Here is an 18,329-nt window from a genome sequence, read left to right as displayed (position 1 = left end):
TTCATTTTTAAAAACAAACATTTTACATTCTAAGCAAAATACAAGCCTTTTAGAACCACTGTTCTAGTTATTTTAAAACACGCCTACCAAATAAAGCAACTTTTTTTCAAATAATTTTCTTTGCCACTTCTTTGAAACTATTAAATGCTGAAACACCATGGAAGTTATTTCTCAACACATAATCCTTTAGCATAGAAAATTAATTAAATCATAGTAACTCTATGTACAAATAAGTAAGTTCATACCTTTTCCTTTCAGCTTGCTCTTTCAAATAAATATAGTTGGAACACGTTGGTTCTTCCTCCTTACTGTCTGTGTCCTCTGCTGTAAATAAGATATTGTGACCTCTTCTGTCTAAAGTATGATAAACTCTAGAAACCAGTTGTAAATAAGGAGGCAGTATAAAACTAGGAAAAGCTGTACATAATCGATGAATGCCTGGATAATGTTGACTTCTAGAAAGGAAAACAAAGAAATCAAGAATCTTACTATCCATTCTCTATATTCTAAAATACATAGTTTATCAAATACTACATCAGACCATAGGACACAAGTTGCTAACATAAATACTTGGTATAAAGTTCCTAGTAATTCCTACTAAAAGCAGAGATCATATTATTAGAAAAGAAAAACAGATAAAAGCTAAAATGTTGGTGGTAATTTTAAAGTAAAAAATAAATGCAGTAGTCACAATTTTACTTTCCCAACTTAAGTAGAGCTTTCACTTGCTGCACTGAAAACTTAAACCAAGTAATGCAGATTTACAGCTTAAATTGAGTATGTGAATAAATGTTATGTTAAAATGTTACATATACATTCATCTGCAAATTCTCTCCCATGACAGAGTACCTTGTAAATACCCTTAAAACTTTGAATTAGTTTTATGGTATGCTATCACTTGAACTTCTTCCTAGCTTTTCAATTCAGCTGTTGATTTTAGAGGAAACACTGGGTCTTTGAGTATCTTTGAAAAGTTAATAACTAAAAAATTGTACCATTTAACCTTCCAATCTAAGTCGTACTGAAGGTGATGAAAGTCTATTGACTTCCACAGGCCACGGATCAAATTCTAAAAGCAGTCTCTGGCTACTGTATGAACTCTACAAAGTTAATAAATGTCTAACGTACAGACAGTTACAATGTGAGGAGCAGTATACAGAAAATGTCTGAGATGTAAAAACTCAGAAATGGCTCCCCAAATATACGCTACTTTTAACTGAAGTTCATAAGTGCCTTCATATTTTAAGAGAAAATTCCAAATGAAAATTGTTGAAATTCCACTTTGAAATTACACTGAATAGTTTTCAGGTTTAACTATTTTTCTGAGGTTCTCCTGAAACAATGAAACTTTCAACAACTTGGTTTTTTGCTTTACTGCAAACTACGCCTTATGTTATAAATGGATATTATAAAGGGGAAATCAGCAAGAAATAGAGAATGAAGTAAGGAAAAGCACAGGATTGATTTATCATGCAATACATATTCAATTTACAAAAATAATATTTTGTATTTGCTTACATTTTCTGAAAAATAATGACAGCAAAAAAGTAAAATATAAAAATCACACATGTAAAGAAAAAACCACAAAAATCAGTGTAATATAACAGAAATTTGACTCACAATCAAATTATCACATCAAGTATATAATAAATATATCCCTATTACATTAAAATAGTTTGAGTTGCTAAGTTTATAGGCACATGACAACTCAACAGTAAAGAGTGTCATAAGTCTTTTTATTTTAATTAAAACTGCTCAAAGTATTTTTTTCAAGCCATACAACTTTAATATATAGAAAAGAGCCTAGTTACTTTACGCTTCCCTAAGACAGTTTCACCAGATCTTACAGTCCAAAGTCTCTACTGAAATCAGTGGCATTTTTGCCTGAATGAGAACAGGGTCAAGGTTATGAAATAAAATGTGAAAGTTAAACATAAAATTGAAATATCCAGTTTGAAAAGCAACTCAATCACACAATACATGAAACTGATTAGGATTTAAGGCATGCTTACAGCAACCCCATTTAACACAAAGGATAATATATTTTTTTTTAACTAATTGAATACATTTACAGCATAAATGGAAATAAGTAACTGTTCTGGAGTGTGAAATCAGAGACCAGTGCTTTAATTAGTAGATCGCATTCATTTAAAATTAGAAAGAAATATTTCACACTGCTTTAACTCAATAGAGAGTATATAATCTTCATAAATGCTTATAGTAGTTTACCACAGGATGCTCTAACTCAGTTCATTTGCTCTGCAATGCAATTACCACACAATTAAACATATATATATTTAAATTTTAAAATTTTGTAGGAACTTTTTCTCTAAGTTTTGTCATTTAATTCAATAAATAAAATCAACGTGAATGTTATTTTAATTGCATTATCATTACTGCTCTTGTATAGAAGTTTATAATTTCATTCAATGAACTAACTGAATGCTTTATCAATGTAAACCGAAATATTTGGGGCATGCTGCAGGTAAAGGTGAATGTTTTTACAGCACACACTCTCCTAGAACAGACTATTTATCATTCTTTGAAAAAAGGGGACATGAAAAAACAATACTATGTGTGTGGCCTACATTACCTTCACTTAATGCACTAAATATGGGTTTTTTACAAAATCGTGCAGTTTCTGCACCATTGATAATCTGACAGTAAGTATTTATTGAAGGTAAAACACTCATTGTCTGTTGACACTATTTGTTTTAATATATAATCTTGTTAACCAAATGATCTTTAAGCAATGCAGATAAGCAATGGCATGCAAAGGGTCACTTAAATGCCAATTTGACTGTTTCACAAACTTAAGCATTCTTTTCCCATGACTATTCTCGGCTACTTAATTGAAAGTATTATCCATTTACAAACTTCAGGCCTGCCATAAAAAAGCTCTCTTCTGTATCCAATAGACCTTTCAGGACCTAAGAACAACAAAAGCCAATAATTAAAGCTGCTTCTTTTTTTTCCCCCCTTTTCTCAATAGAGAAGTGAAGAAGCAACCTATGGTACATCTAAACAGAGCTATCTATAAAGATCTTATTAGCAGTGAAGACCATAAAACTGAAGAGTCTCACTTGACATGGGATGGACAGGATCAGTTAAATTAGGACACGGTCTGTACTACTTTTGTAATCTGCACTCCTACTACAGAATGACAGATACAACCTATGACAAGAGCAAGGTAATAAGCAGTTGTCCTTAAATTACAGCTCTCCATGTAAAATCTCCTGAATTTCAGACAAGCACTGACTGTAATACAAATTCAAGTTAATGAATTTTTAATACATCTTCTCTATTTAAAGATGATGACTTACAGCTGGCATTGCTTATATTAAATTTGTGGTATTTTCCATTGTTTGTTTTTAATTATTTTGATTAGATTATGCTTGGAATTGTATGGACAACTTCAACCCCCACATAAGCAACTTCAGTTTCTGCTGCAGTCAAGCGAAGTTTCATCTGCATACAGCAGGAGTGAATAGGCTCTCTGGATTTTAAAAACCGTAAATCAGAACTATTTCAAGGAGAAAAGTAGCAAATTAAAACTAGTGATACCAAATTAAAATTGATAATTTAGATCAGAAATTTCAAGTGTTCAGATCCAAATTGAAGGGGATGGCATTATTTCTTCTCCAAACTTATCTATCATGCTGTGCACTAATAACAATGTATTTTCAGTATTTTTCTTAAAATAATGAAATAAGATTTAAAAATTACTTGATATTTGAAGCCTGAGGAGGCAAAGACTGTTGCAAGTCGTGTTCCTCTTGTAGCTCTTTCTGAACTTCAGCTGGTTTAATTTTTGATATTGCTTTTCCTTCCACCTGTAGCACATCCAAGGATGGAGCCTAAAATGTTCATGAACAGAAGATAAACACAGTGTTAGAAACTGATAAGTTATATGGATATTTTCACACCCACCCTGGAGTAGAACAAGGAGCAATGGCACATGAGCAACTCTGATCATCAGAAAATTCAATTAAACTAGAGTAGTTTAGAACTGTTGTCACTTCGCAGATCACAGCAGCGCCCACAGCTATTCAGGATATAGAATAAGCAGGAAAGTGTGATAAAAGATTTCCAACGTGCTCTACCTAAACTGCATTTCTGAATAGTGTATCAGATGAGTGTATTTCAATATATCACAAAGAATAATCAAAGGAGCATCAAAATCATAGTATTACTATCAGAACTATTAAACTTAGAAGAGCATGAATACATCTAAAATTTGCATTATATTTTTAAGCAAATTCAAACAGATACACATAGTTTAAAGGATGACATTTTTAGAAAAGTTTCTTCAAGGTTATGTTTATTAAATACAGGAACTTCAGCAGGAATACAGATGCAAGGAATTCCTGCTGTTTCCACCCACAGCTGCTCATTCCTATCTATAAGAGCACCACATGCTTAGCTATACTAAAAATTGTTTTTCCACATTGCAAAATAGATCAGATAACTCATCAATGTTGAAAAAAATAGTAAAAGAAGTGTGGAGGGAAGGCAGAAATTACTCCAGATCTGATTCCCTTTGTAGAGCATCCTCACACAGAAATTTTGCTTGGGACAGTTCATTGTAATCCAGGAGCAAGAGCAAACAGCAAGGAAAAGAAACTACTGAAGTCATCATTGCTGCCAAAGTGTCTGCATCTGTTTAATGAAACTCAGCTTCAAAATCTATACCCTTGTGCTGCTTTTTCCATATTATGATGACCTCCAGAGGTTCCATCCAACCTCAACTATTCCACAATTCTGTTTCCTGCAAACTGTTAAACATCTTCCTAGAACAGACTAGCAGTGCCATCAATAAAAAGGATTCTTCTGAACTCCACTGAAAAGCTTGCATACATAACACATCAAAGCAGGTTCAAGAAAAGAAAGAAGTATAATCACAGCATAACAGACAGAAACAGAACAACACAGTGGGGAAAACGAATTTCAAAGTTCTTTGTCTTGAAAAAATTTTCTCTCTCAATATAAAAAGTAAGTCCACTCCTTTGCCCAGCTCTTCGTGATACACCATGGTAATTACTTCTCTAAGGCTGGCTAGCTTAGTTTATAGGAACCCAAAGAATACAATTGTTGTGACCAAATGTGTTTCTAATTAAGATTTTCAGTCATATATCTGGTTAAATGAATCACAAAAGCATAGGATTTTACTCCTTTTTGTCCACTCACATGCTTTATTTATCCCAGAATATAACTGGTCACAATGTCTATGTCTACTGATAACTTCAGCAGTACTTAAGTTCTTAGAAGAAACCACTGCGTAAAAAAAATAAGGGAAGTTTATAGTTCATAAACAAGTATATTAATCACCAAGTAAAAGACACTGAGAACTGTAGAAGATACCTAAATGAGTCACTACCTTCTGAAAAGGCTTATTCAAAACTAAAATGGTTTCATATATTGTTAGTTTATTTTTGAAACCAACACCACTGTTTATATCAGCACATACATGAAAAAATATGAAGAACTAAAATCAGATATTTGATGTTTACCAAAGAAACTGGAAGTCAATCAAAATTTTACATAGAGAAAATAGGCTAACAAAAATAAGGAACACAGAAAAGTTTGAAAGTAACATGTCTACCTGAAACTATCATTAAAGTCAGCCAAATATAAGACCATGATTTTTGCTTTTGAATGTCAGGTAAATGTTTCTGTCATGACCTCTTGTCAAATTTAAAGAAAAAAGTAACCTGATCAAATGCATTGCTATTACCTGCTTTTGGAATGCCCAGATACTCAAATAATTTGAAAAAAATGCCATGTAAGTGATATTCAAGGTAACAGAAGATACTCAACAACATTTGTCAGTCTGACACACCAATATGGCTAATGAAAACCTCCAAAACTAAAATTACATCAATATTTTAAATTCATAAGGCAAAGTTCCGTGATCTTGTCTTTTTTTTGTGAAACAGATCATGTGGGGTGACTTCAACACACTCTTGCTAGTGAATTATGGAGACTATAGTAAGTAGAAGGGAGTTCCTTTAAGCCCAAAATCATAGAACATGAGCCAACACACTATTAGATGAACATTTTAAATGTATATAATCATTTTCTTTGTAGAAATACCAGTGAACTAACACACAACTTTTAAAATCAAAATATTTATGTAATTCAGTTACAGCTGTAACAAAATTGCAATAACTAAAGCGAATAACTGCATTTTTTCATCTGCTTTGTGTATAACCAAATTTGCAAGTTCAACTGCACAATTAATCAATTTATCATGAAATTGCATGGGCCCTGCAGCCCACTAAGCAAAGCGAAATAATTTCAAAAATAAGATGTCACAAAAACATGCCAATGAATAGTGTTCTATAGAAATACTAATACACAGTACACTGCCATTACTCTGTATAGAAATAGTTCTGCTAGGGATGCAATAGAGCATTTAGCTAATACATACGGGTTCTTACAACCATTTCTTTTTCTAAAATTCTGTCTCCATTATTTTTCCATGTGTAAAAGTGAAAGTATGCACTTTCACATTAAATAATACATTTAAATTACATAGTACTTGTGTTAAATGGAACCAAATGTATGTTATCTTTTCAGGTGCTAATCTTGCAAACTACTTTGTGTTGTAAGATCACTGAACATACACTGATGGGTGCTGTTGCTACATCACCACCAGTGCATTACAGAAGTGGCATGCTGCCCAAAATAATACTGTCTAAAAAACATCATCACAGTACCCCAGTACTGTTTAAATAAATGGGAAACTGTTCTGTTGGCAAATAGTATATAATTTAGAAGTAATAAATAATCTTACTATATTCTTAAATATTATAAAAATTACCATCAGTGACATTGTACTGTGTATTGTTTACACATCATTTAGCATATTTAGTTTAGTAACCAACAGATCAATTGATGTTGCAGAGTATACTCTGAAAACTACCTGCAAACATCATTATTAATATTAATTATATAAAACATTATAGCCAAGTACAGATGGCATGAGATTTCAGTTACTGAAGGATTAGAAACATTTCTGACCTATACACAGACAAATAAGTTCAAAACACAGTATTCTTTCTAATTTAGCAGATTTTTTTAAAAGTAATGTAATTTCATTTTCGTCCATTTTCTTCAACAGCAGAACTCTAACCCATCTAACAGCTACCACAAAAGTTGCTAGGAAATATGAATCCTTAGCTATAGAAAAATGCCTGCCAACTGGAACTGCTCAGACCAGCATCACCAGGTCACTTAGGGCTCTACTTCATGTCCACTGCAGCCCCATTGCAGAATGCAGTGCCAGGACTGATGGGGAGTTTGTCATCTCCCTGTGACTGTCTCCCAGAGCTCCCCTGTTCCTTAGCTCTTTGGGGTAAGCCATGTGCATCTTTGGTTCTTGGCTATCCTAAAATTGATCAGGAAAGTTGGTTGCTAATGCTCTGGAATTCTAGGTGCCTCTCTCTATCCCTTTCTCCATGCAGCTTGAAAAGACAATCAGGGCCAAACTACAGTCAGTGGGAAGAGCTGAAGCAGCAGCTGAAGCAAGGTCCTTAGACACTGAGGTTTGTCATTTTGACTAGACCTCTGCCTTATGATAACTAGACCTTGAAACAACATACTCAGGAATATGGGGCCATTAACAAGCACTCCACATGTGTGTCTCATCCTCTTCTCATTTTGGTCCCTTTATCCCCTTCTTTTCAACACCTGTATCTGTCTTCCCATGTAGTTTATCCAACCTTGCTTTCATCTCATTTATTTAAGTTTAGGCCAAGGCTATCTGGTATCTCTGTGCGTAACACTGCCTAGTGGAAACATATCCCATTCTTGGTTGTCCTTCTCTATAATGGTATAATCCATTATAAAACATAATAAATAGTGTTAGTCTGTTTTACAATAAGCATATATAGTAACTTTAAGGCAAAGTAATCATTTACATCTAAGCTGCAGAAGGAACCAGGTTAGGGGTTTATTTTAGTATCCGGTTATAGCCTTGAAATACCAGAATGTTACAAACTGACAATGTATGGGACAAGACATTATTTGGTCCTAGCAACAGATTTGTCCTCTGTTGTACCATCTCTATAAACTTGATATGTGCTCTCTACTAAAAATCTAAGCTTTATAGAGTTGATATTCTAGTGACAGGTTTTGTCATGTGCGAAATAACACAAAACCAAAACGATATTGAGCATTAAGCCATTTTCCAGGAAGGCATCCACGTGTTAAATGTAGATTAGGATTCTATTTATATGTTGTTTCATTTGTAATCTTCTTTCCAATCTCATAAAGAAAAGCCTAACCCAACATCTGACCGAATGAACCTTGATTTGTTTTTTCCTCGAACCTTAAGCTGCAAGACCAGTATGAAGACCTGTTTTATAGAAAATCTTTTAAAGGGCAGGTGGTAAGGAAGCAGCTTGCAGACCTCTCTATGCTCTAAAGCATCAAAACCTTAAGCATGGGAAAACTAATACTATCTCACAATAGTACTAAATGTGCTTACCTGCTTATTATATGTTAACAGCTCATATTTAGGCTGAGATTCATTTTCTGCTGCTTGAGATTCTTTCTGAACTACTGGTGTCTTCTGAGGGAAGGGGCGGGGGGGAATCAATTTAACAGGTGAACATACAATATTTTTATAAAACACTTTTGTGCTCCCTGACAGGTAATTCAGTACAATATTTATTATATGTTATTATTCTTTCATCATCCATGTATTTTATGAAGCACCTAGAACATTGTATCAATTTCATCTTAAGCCAAATAGTTCCTCAACAGCTAACTAGATTTCCAAAAATAAATATAGTAATAGGCAAAGGACCTACAATGAGTAACACTAAATAATAATATTTATAGAGATTTCTTATCAAAGATCTGGTCTGTTTCTTCTACAAATGGCACTTGCAAGAAGAAATTGCAAAATATAAGAAGAAACATGCATCAGAAAATTATATTTCTGGTCCTTTTTATGATATTTATATTTTATGATCCTTTAAAGCAAATAAATCATTAATGCCTCTAAACATTAAGCAATTCCCCAAACATATCTAAGTTTAAATATTTAAATTTTAAAAACAGTTTGAATGAAAGGCATAGAATGATGGGCACTAATATATATGAATATAGATGAATGTCTTGTGACTCCATTGCCCTAATCGGCATGCTACTTAATAAAAGTGAAATGCTTTATATCCAGCAGTTGGAGAATCAAACCCCGTAAGTAAAGGAATGAACAAGAGACAAAAGGGAAAGAGAGAAAAATAAAGGTATACTTGTGATTTATGAAGTACCAAAATGTTTTCAAGGACTATTTCATTTCCTTCCCAGTTTTATCAGTTTAAAATATGAACTACCTATCTTAACAACTCTGCAAGCAAATAGAAGCACTATTAACTTATTATATTTTAACATTCCTAGATAATGCAGAATGTTACCAGGCTTGCTTGGTGAAAACTTGGCAGGACTTGAGATTCAGTTTTTATTTCCTCATGTTCCCTTGGTGCCTGTTGTATGAGCAAGAGAAGAAAACTAGTGTCAAAGACGAATGCTAAAAAAATAATATTCATACTACCTTACAGAACAAAACATCAAAACAATATATATGCATAAACTAAAGTTTGGGTCTTCATTACACAAAATAGTTTGAAAGCAACAAGTACATTCAGAGACAAATGATCTTAGGCTCATTTTTTGCAAACATTTACACCCATCCTTAACCCTTTACTATAAGTTAATTTCCACCTGGAACTGCTTATAGTAGAGAAGTTTAAAAGCTGAGTGCAATTTTCAGTTAATCATTTTCTCCACAGGAGAAAAGCTACTACAAGCTATTCTTTCTCAAAGGACCAGCACAACAAGTCCCCTTTTGGTTACAGTATATCTGTATGAAAAAAGAAGAAATAAAACACAGCAACAGGTCTCAAAACAGATGGTAGTTTTAAGGACAGGGTGCTTTCTAAGCACCTGGTTAGCATACGTGTATGTAACTCAGCACACACATACTTTACCCTTTGTGCCATACACTGGCTTGAGGAATCAAGTTTTAAAGATAACAGTAACAAGCAGAAGTATCACATCTAAACTACATTTCATTTTAGAATACAGTTCTTTACAATTGCTACAGAATGTTAAATATTTCTGGGGAAAATATTTCAGATCCACAAGTTGATGCAAGAATGCATTAAAGCTATCAGTTGAATATGTGTTAGAAAGTCTGTCACGTCATGAAAAAAATCCTTTGCTGGCACTGCAAATGTTCATTTGCTCTTTTAATGTAAGAATCTTCCACAGAGTACAATTTTTATTCAATTGAATGTATTGTCTACCTAGCAATCTAAAAATAATAATTTTTGTAATGCCTAGGATTTTTTGCATTTAACTTTAATACTATGCAAGAAGCATATTCCAAGCTGTAACATTTTTTCCTTGCATATTAGAAAATGAAAAGGAAAAAAGGAGTCTTCAGGCCAACACAAAGTGATAGATGCATAAACTACCACAAAAATGTAAACTATAACGCAATAAAAAGCTATGGCCTTGGAGAAGATTGTACACACTGGTGTTTTGCTTTTAACCAAAGCTTTAGTAATTTATCTACCTTTGACAGAAAAGACAGCTTAAGAAAAAAAACCAATTCATATTACATATTTTTTTCATCACCATGAGAGCAAGGAACTAAAATAGAGGAATGTAGTAACAACTCAGAACAAAATGAACAGATTCAGCATTATCTTCTCAAGCTATGCCAAACAACCTTCTTCCTCTTTACAACACCAGCATATTTTCAAACATGGTGATTAGCATGGACTATTAATTATAACAATCCATCTTAGCTGACTGTAATTCTTTCCCCATACAATTTATTATCTAATTCATGGAATCAAAGAGAAATTTTCAGAAAGCCTTTCATTCAACCAGATTGGCTCAACTTACATTTCTAAATTATTGCATAATATGTAAATTACAATTTTACATATTAATTTTCCTGTTCTGTCAAAACCAACAGAATTATATGAGCAAATATTATCTCAATTTCATTTTAGACACCTGTACATGTTATGTGATTGATTTCCTTTGTTGGGTGCGGTGTTTTCTCTTTTGTCTGCTCCCCACGGGAGAATCGCAGGCACAATGCTATTGTGTTATTTTAATAAAATTATGTGTACTGTCTATATATGTACTATTGGCTGTGTGTTTGCATTAACAAAAACAAGGCCAAAGAGGTGTGATTTAACTTTGGGAAATAAAAGTTTTGAGAACTGTGCCAACTCTTAATTCCTGTGGGAATCTGTTCTTGAGTGCTCTGCCCATTCTTGAGGAAGCTGTTTCCTGCACTGATATTTTAACCTTGTGATGGAAACTTCCACTGGACCTATAAAAAAACCAGTTTTATTAGCCATAGCCTACCTCCTGCAGGTGTAGAAAACTATTTAGGTACCTGAGCACCTTGATAGTTCATTACAAACCATTTTAACATTTTCAGTCATCTCGGTACGTCTGTGGTATCTTTTGTAGCTGAAAAGACTCATCGTGAGTCCTGACATACAGAAAATCAAGTTTTCTTTGTTGTTTGGTTGGGTGTTTTTTTTAATAATTGCCTCTAAATTTATCTTATTTAAATATTTTCATCTTACATTTCTTTGATTCCTCATTTGATAGTTACATGCTATTCAAATAAATTACTTTCCACTCTGTTTTGACAAGAAAAGTCTCTGTCACCAGTGCAGAAAAACCCTGATAAATGACGAAACAAAGTCAATCTAGATTTGTGAACATACAAATATTTTAAAATATTATTTTAACATGGTGAATTTATACAAATTATTTATACACAAACATAGTTAATCACCTTGTACCCCTTTGACAAAGCCTGAAACTCTGGGAGATTACAAACTATCTGATTAAAACCAATTCATTCTTATAACAGCAGTTTACTAATCTAATGAGGATTAGTCTCCCATTTTGTTAGACTTCAGGGTAAAAAGATAGTCCTTGCCCCATAAAGCCTGTAGCATTTTTAAGACAAGCGTAAATGATGTGGGCCTAATGATCGTAAGGAACTGGAAATTGATAAAACATAAAAAACTGCACAACTGGATTTTTTTTAATTACTTGCACTGGTAAATCTGAAGAAATAAACAGATTTCAGAACTTCACACATGTAAGCCCAACATCTCTCCCTAGGCAGTTTCTTGCCATTATGAAAATAAAACATCTTTTTTAAAAAATCTAAAGTAATATGAGTTAACTATTCCAGAAAAAAATTTTCACGTATCCAGGAATGGTAGTGTCCACCCCTGAAGACTGAGCAGCTTCCTTCAGCAAGTGGCAGGAAGTGCCATAGCCTTTGCTATGACTAACCTTATTGAGCCTAGTCAATAATGTGTGCTTCCTGAATTAATAACATAATAGCAAACTCATAATAAAAGGCATCATGGTCTTGATTTAGCTACATTTTAATGGATGCTAAGACCATGAGAAGAACATTCCATAAGCCACCTGTAAGAAGAAAATGAGAAAACCAATAGGAAGAGCTACGATATTCCCATTTAAAGGGAACTAAATGAAATAAATTGAAGTCTCTTGTTCATTTCCATGACACTTAGAATACACCTTATAGTACCAAAAGGGGGAAAAATGAAATGTTTTCAATAAGCCTCTTAAAAATACTGTTTTATCAGAAAGCAATATACGATCTGTTGCGTAATTTTGATGTCAGCTGAAATATAAAGAACATATAGAGCAAATAATGAGATACTTTAAAGTTATAAGCAAATACTTGTTTGTATTTGCTTATAAATATAAAGCAAATGCAAGTTTCTCTCCTTCTGAATTTTAATGATAATTAGTCTCCATCAAACCACTTTTGAGAAAGTATTAATGCATTACAGAGAAAATCTTCTCAAGGCTCACTACTGAGAATAGCTGACAAGAGCTAGAGGTGTTTTTTTAAAACTAAAGTATATTTTATGCTGTCTTCCTGCTAGTATGGTGCACTGTATAGTCCTTGTTTAATAGAAGCATTCAAATTTTATATTATTTTTCAAGAACAAAAATGTTTTTCATTTAGTTGCCACCCTCACAAGCTCATCTGAGGTACCAAAGAACTGATCTGCTGAAAACAATAACTAACTAAAGATGATGAGCTGCAGGTTCATCACCAAGAAAGCTGAACATCAAGCTGAATACCAAGAAAATGCATTTCTGAAATTAATATAAACACCCTCCTATGGATACTAAATCCAACATATATCTTAATAACTCAATATACTTCAGGGGTAGCAACAAGCCTCAAGACAACAAAATTACTCCAGGCATTGGAAATTATATTAGTCTTATAATAAAAATTCTACTTTTTAACAGAAAATGTGGTAAGAATCATAATTCATAACTGATTTCCCTCAAAGGAAACAGAGCTAAGTACTAATGTCCCACTGACCTGGCATTCCATTCCCCAGACAATGCTCTTTTTGATGCTGGGGGAAAAACAGCACTCAGCCCCCACAGCAAGATCACAAGCTATCAATGCTATTAATGCAAGATCAAGACTAAGATACAGAGAACAGAATTTTTTTTTTTTTTTGTAAGAAAGGAAAAACACATTTAATTCTGAGAGCTTGTTTTCATTTTAGTACTTCTGTGCTTTTCTTAAGTATTTCTGTTTCATTTAAAAGAATACATTTCTTACTTCATTAGAGCAGGCAAGCCTTGAAGCTCAGTGTAAAGAAAATAAACCATGCATAACAATAATAAAGAATTGCTAGAGTCTTCATCTTATTTATAAGGTCACTTAAGTTCAAAAGACACCTGCTGCAAATGCCTTTGATTGAAAAAAAGTAAGCAGCAAGGGTGTCATTCATCCTCACCAATGTCCATATCTCCATACCTAAAAAAACATTAAACAACAAACAACTGGACCAGAAAGTCATCACCAATTTCAAATTTTCATTTTACTTTGCTCCTGACTGATGTAAGTTTTAGAAATAAGGACTTAAAGATCACAGTACTCCAGAAGCCAGATTTTCAAAGCTCAGAGCCCAGTAGCTCCCACTAGAAACAACAGAAAATCAGTTCTTTTCACTTCAAATTAAGAACATTAGGACTTTCTAGAGGTCAAACTTTTTAAAACTTACCTAGAACATAAGCCAAATTTATAAAAGAGTAAGAAAAAACACACAACACAGCACATGCTATTAATCACTTATTCTGGATAAGTTGAACAAGAAATGGTTTTCCAGATCCAGGATCTTCTTTAACCCTCTTCCCATCTGCCCAAAGTAGTTTTGTATCCAGGTAGCAAATTTCAACCAAAGAGAACAGTCCCAAACATTACTAAAACACAAGTCAAGCAATGAAGAGGGATCATCTCAATGCTGCCACATTGAGGAAAGTCTTCTCTGATTTCAACCCCAATTGAAATACACCAAAAAATATACAGAGTGGGAGACACTGTGAATGCCTCAGCCACACAAACAGCTCTCAGAAGAGCAGAACAGAAGAAAATCAAATCAGAGGACATAAATCTATTGGAAATGCAGTTTCAGACTGTTGCTGCTCGTGGACTTACACACTGAAATTAACTTAGTTCAGGATTCTTTTTTCTCCTAACTTTGTATTTAATCAAAAGACAGTCAATCTCACATAAGGGAAACATAAGGTACTACACTCACGTTCTATGAGAGATACTCTATGATCATAAAAGGTAGCATTTTGATGGTTGCGGGAAACAATGTTCTTTATCATCTCCTAAAACGCAGGTTCATATGCTTATCACGAGTCTTCCATACTTCCTTGGAGAGGCAGTTGAAAAGGAGCAGTTCACCCTCCATGGGTCTATTCATTCCATGGTATCCCTAACAAGTGCTAGCATGAATACCAAGCGTGATCATGATTTTTGTAACATAAGTTTCAGGCCTCTTGGAACTAGAACAAAACTGGCAGTCTGGCTAAGAGAGGACAAAGAGCCATCTGATAGTAAGTTACTAGTCTGGTTAACAAATGAATCAGCAACCCTCTGGTGCAAATCTACAGAAGCTTTTTGTAGCATAGACCTGTTGCCCAGTATTACTGATATCTCCTGCTGTAATTAATTGAAAGGACTCTCTTACAGCTACTTATGCAATCTAACTGTGACAACAAAGAATTTGTCTTATCAAGACTTCACAAGCTAAACAATAACTAAAAAAAGCAATACTTCCAACAATATCCCAAATGCATTTAATGCACTTTTTCATCTTTCAGACTGGAATATGTCATCTTGAAAAAGGGAAAAGACAGGTAAAAAAAGATGCATTAAACTATAAGCAGTATAATAAAAATAACACCCCAGAGGAGCTTACGCTTTAATATATTTTTATGTTGGCTCATTTTCATTTTAAGGGACATAAAAAAACTGTCAGAAGAAACAGTGAAGAATATTCTACGATACATTAGTGTCTCAACCCATTTGTTTTGTCTGGCTTCTGTGTTGCAAAACATTGTAAGAGCTGGAAAAAAAATATACAGCTCTTATAAAAGTAATATTTACCCAAGAGAAAAATATTGCTCTTGTTCTGGTTCACCTACTTCCATTTTTATGTTGTAGTTCTGGCCAAGAACACTCTCCAGGAGTTCTTTGATCGTCTGGTCTGAGGGAGATGGAGAAGTAGACTGCAGGGAAGCAATTATTTCATCAATAGACCTTGCAACCACTTTCACAGGCAATGCTGGTGTGGAAGTAGGCTCTTCAGGTTTGCTCTGCTGGAAGTTCTTCTCGTATATTTTTGAAGCGTCTGGTCTAGTCACATCTCTTGCCTCTTCCAACTGTTCTCGAGCAGACCTCACACTTGGCTGCTTGCTTCCTTTTCTCAGCACTTTTCCCGATTCAACATCTAAATCTTGTTGCTTGGCTTTTGAAATCACTCTGCTTCTCTTCTTACAGCTTTCCCTGGTTATCTTTCCCTTTCTTGAAATGTTTTTACTTGTATCAGAATCTGTAGGGCTAAATTCATCACTAACTTTAATCAGAGTATCTATTTCTTCAGTTTTATCTCTCTTTAAATTCTGGGAACCCATCTGTAGCATGTGCACTCTATCCTTTACTTTACTAACAGCTTTTCTCTTTTCTAATGAGACAGGGGAGCTATTAACATGAAAATTAGACCTGCAGTAACTTGGCTTCTGAGGTGGTAATGGGTGCTTGACCATTAAAATTTTTTTAGTGGTACCTGCAAACGATGCTATTACTGGCAGTTTTACAACTGTACTTTCATGACTACAAGTGGCATTTTCTCTGTTAACTTTTTCAGAGAGACTTCTCTGATTTTTGTCAGCACTGTCTTCTTCCACAGATTTATTTCTTTGAGTCATCACCCTGATATCAGGGGTTTGTTTTCTCATGTCTCTTACTTCAGAAGATATCCTTATTTTCTGTGAACTTCAGAACGCCCAATGAATTAATTAGGAATATTTTTATTTATATTCATGACCAGCTTATGTGGACTCTTTGACCTCTGGAGAGGATAATGGTCTTAACTGATACGATTGATCTGGTGTTAAATCTTCCAATAAGGGCTAAATGCTCACGTTTCTAGGAGCAGTAACTATTGCTTGTTTGATCTTCAGACTATCCCACTGAGATTCCCTGCATATAGTCTCATGTTCTTTAATCATATTCAGCTCTTCCACATAACTCAGTCCAAAGCACTTATGTTTTCTAAGCAATTTTCTCCTACTGTATGCAACCTGTAAATTCAAACAGAAATTAGGTTTTGTATCTTAAAAACCAACACAGAGCCCAATCTTCAAAGACTACTTCATTTTGCTAAGGGCTTGATTTTAACAAGACTGTTCAGACCATGTGTAGTTAATCAACAGCAATGGTTATTAGCATTCCACCCAAGGAAACAACTGAGCCATTTCTCTTTTGGGGAGCATAAATTGGGAATTGGACAGAAACTCCAAAAACTGAGAGAGGATAAAGTTCAACCTTTTCTCGAAGTAACCACACAAAGCTTTCCACCTACAAAACCCAGTGACCCCTCCAAGCCTCACTTCTCCCTCTCGAGAAGGCAAAGCGTCTCCCTCCCCTCAGAAAAGTACCTCACAGCCTGACAGCCTCCAGCCGGGCCGCCGGCAGGAGAGGCACGGCACAGGGCAGCGCCCCGCTACCGGCCCTGCGCAGGAGGGCTGCTAGTCTCCCCCCGCACGGCTCTGGCAGCCTCGGGAACGACGACGAGCCGGACCCGCAGCCCCGGGAAGAGCCGCTGCTGCCGCCGCTCCCTCTTGAGGCGGCGGGCGGGGGAAAGGACGCGCTCCGTAACCCGGCAACGAGGCTCCCGCTGGGGGAGAGAGCGGGCAGCGCTGGCTGCCACCCCTAGCGAGCGCCCCCTGCCGGAGGGGAGGGCCCGGCCGGGGCCACGCCAGGCTGGGTCTGGCAGCGCGCTCCGCGCAGGCAGCACCGCGCGGGCTCAGGGGACAGCCGGGATCTCCCCGTGGGAGGCGGGGCCGTGAAGTCTTTTACGTGTGGGGCTTTGGTGCGAGTTTACTCCCTTGAGTGACCTAATGTTTGAAGGTCTGCAAGTTTTAGCGTCATCCGGAGACGTCATTAGAAAGGTTCAAGCTGAGCCACGAGTTTCTGAAGGCCACGGTGTGGGCGAGGTTTTTTGCATCGTTGTAGCCTCGTTTCTCTTCTGTGTATGGCAAATCTTGTTCTGCTGTCAGTCGTGGGCTCTTTAAAGTTGTGCCCTGAAAACCAAATGGCACTGCTGGACATTTGTGTGCATGCACTGCAGCCGCTTCCTGAATGCAATTACAGATGCATTTTTTCCTGTCAAACTAATTTTCAATTGTCAAAGAGTCAGCTTGGATATGAAAGCCCAACTCGGCTGCATTTTTATGATCTTCAATACATTTTCTGTCATTGGGATTTAATTTACAATAGTAGGGATTGCCTGCAACAGGGCAGACTCCATAAACTGACCAGCTTTGCAATATTAACACCAGCAAAAAGTCTGACACCAGTTCTCTGGGAGGAATCCTGACTCTGTGTCTTACAGTTTTACTAGCCTGTCCTTCAAAGAACAGAGGGATCAAGTATATTTGACAGCTGTCTGGTGAAAGTTAAATTTTAACAGTAGTTCTTTTCACAACATGAAGTGTGAAGTAAAAGTGGACCGAGAAAATGTGTGACCATACCAGTGTCCAACAAATGCAGGGATGATAACATGTGCCAAAAATCATCAAACTGCAGAAAAGAAATTTTAAAAATGAACATATAAATTAAAACAAAATGTGAAAAGTCAAAGTTAATCTATCAAGATGGTTATAACTGTGGCACAAACCTACAAGGTCACATTGAC

The 18,329-nt window shown here is 35.3% G+C and overlaps 1 protein-coding gene across 2 annotated transcripts in view; it reads right to left on the bottom strand.

Moving 5' to 3' along the window:
• The window catches only part of TTC6 (tetratricopeptide repeat domain 6), a 63,793-nt gene extending 46,555 nt beyond the window's left edge, over window positions 1-17,238 (bottom strand). For both annotated transcript variants that reach the window (XM_054827786.1, XM_054827785.1), the window contains exons 1-6: window positions 17,071-17,238; window positions 15,556-16,713; window positions 9,426-9,494; window positions 8,492-8,575; window positions 3,727-3,857; window positions 246-455 (exon numbers count right to left, since the gene is read on the bottom strand). In XM_054827786.1, coding sequence (XP_054683761.1) covers window positions 246-455; window positions 3,727-3,857; window positions 8,492-8,575; window positions 9,426-9,494; window positions 15,556-16,368 — 1,307 coding nt within the window. In that variant the 5' untranslated portion in view covers window positions 16,369-16,713; window positions 17,071-17,238. The remainder of the gene's footprint in view (window positions 1-245; window positions 456-3,726; window positions 3,858-8,491; window positions 8,576-9,425; window positions 9,495-15,555; window positions 16,714-17,070) is intronic.
• Window positions 17,239-18,329: the final 1,091 nt, after the last annotated feature.

The sequence above is a fragment of the Grus americana genome, chromosome 5 (genome assembly GCF_028858705.1).
Source record: "Grus americana isolate bGruAme1 chromosome 5, bGruAme1.mat, whole genome shotgun sequence".
In the NCBI taxonomy this organism is placed as follows: domain Eukaryota; kingdom Metazoa; phylum Chordata; class Aves; order Gruiformes; family Gruidae; genus Grus; species Grus americana.
This window is presented reverse-complemented; position numbering and strand designations above follow the sequence as displayed.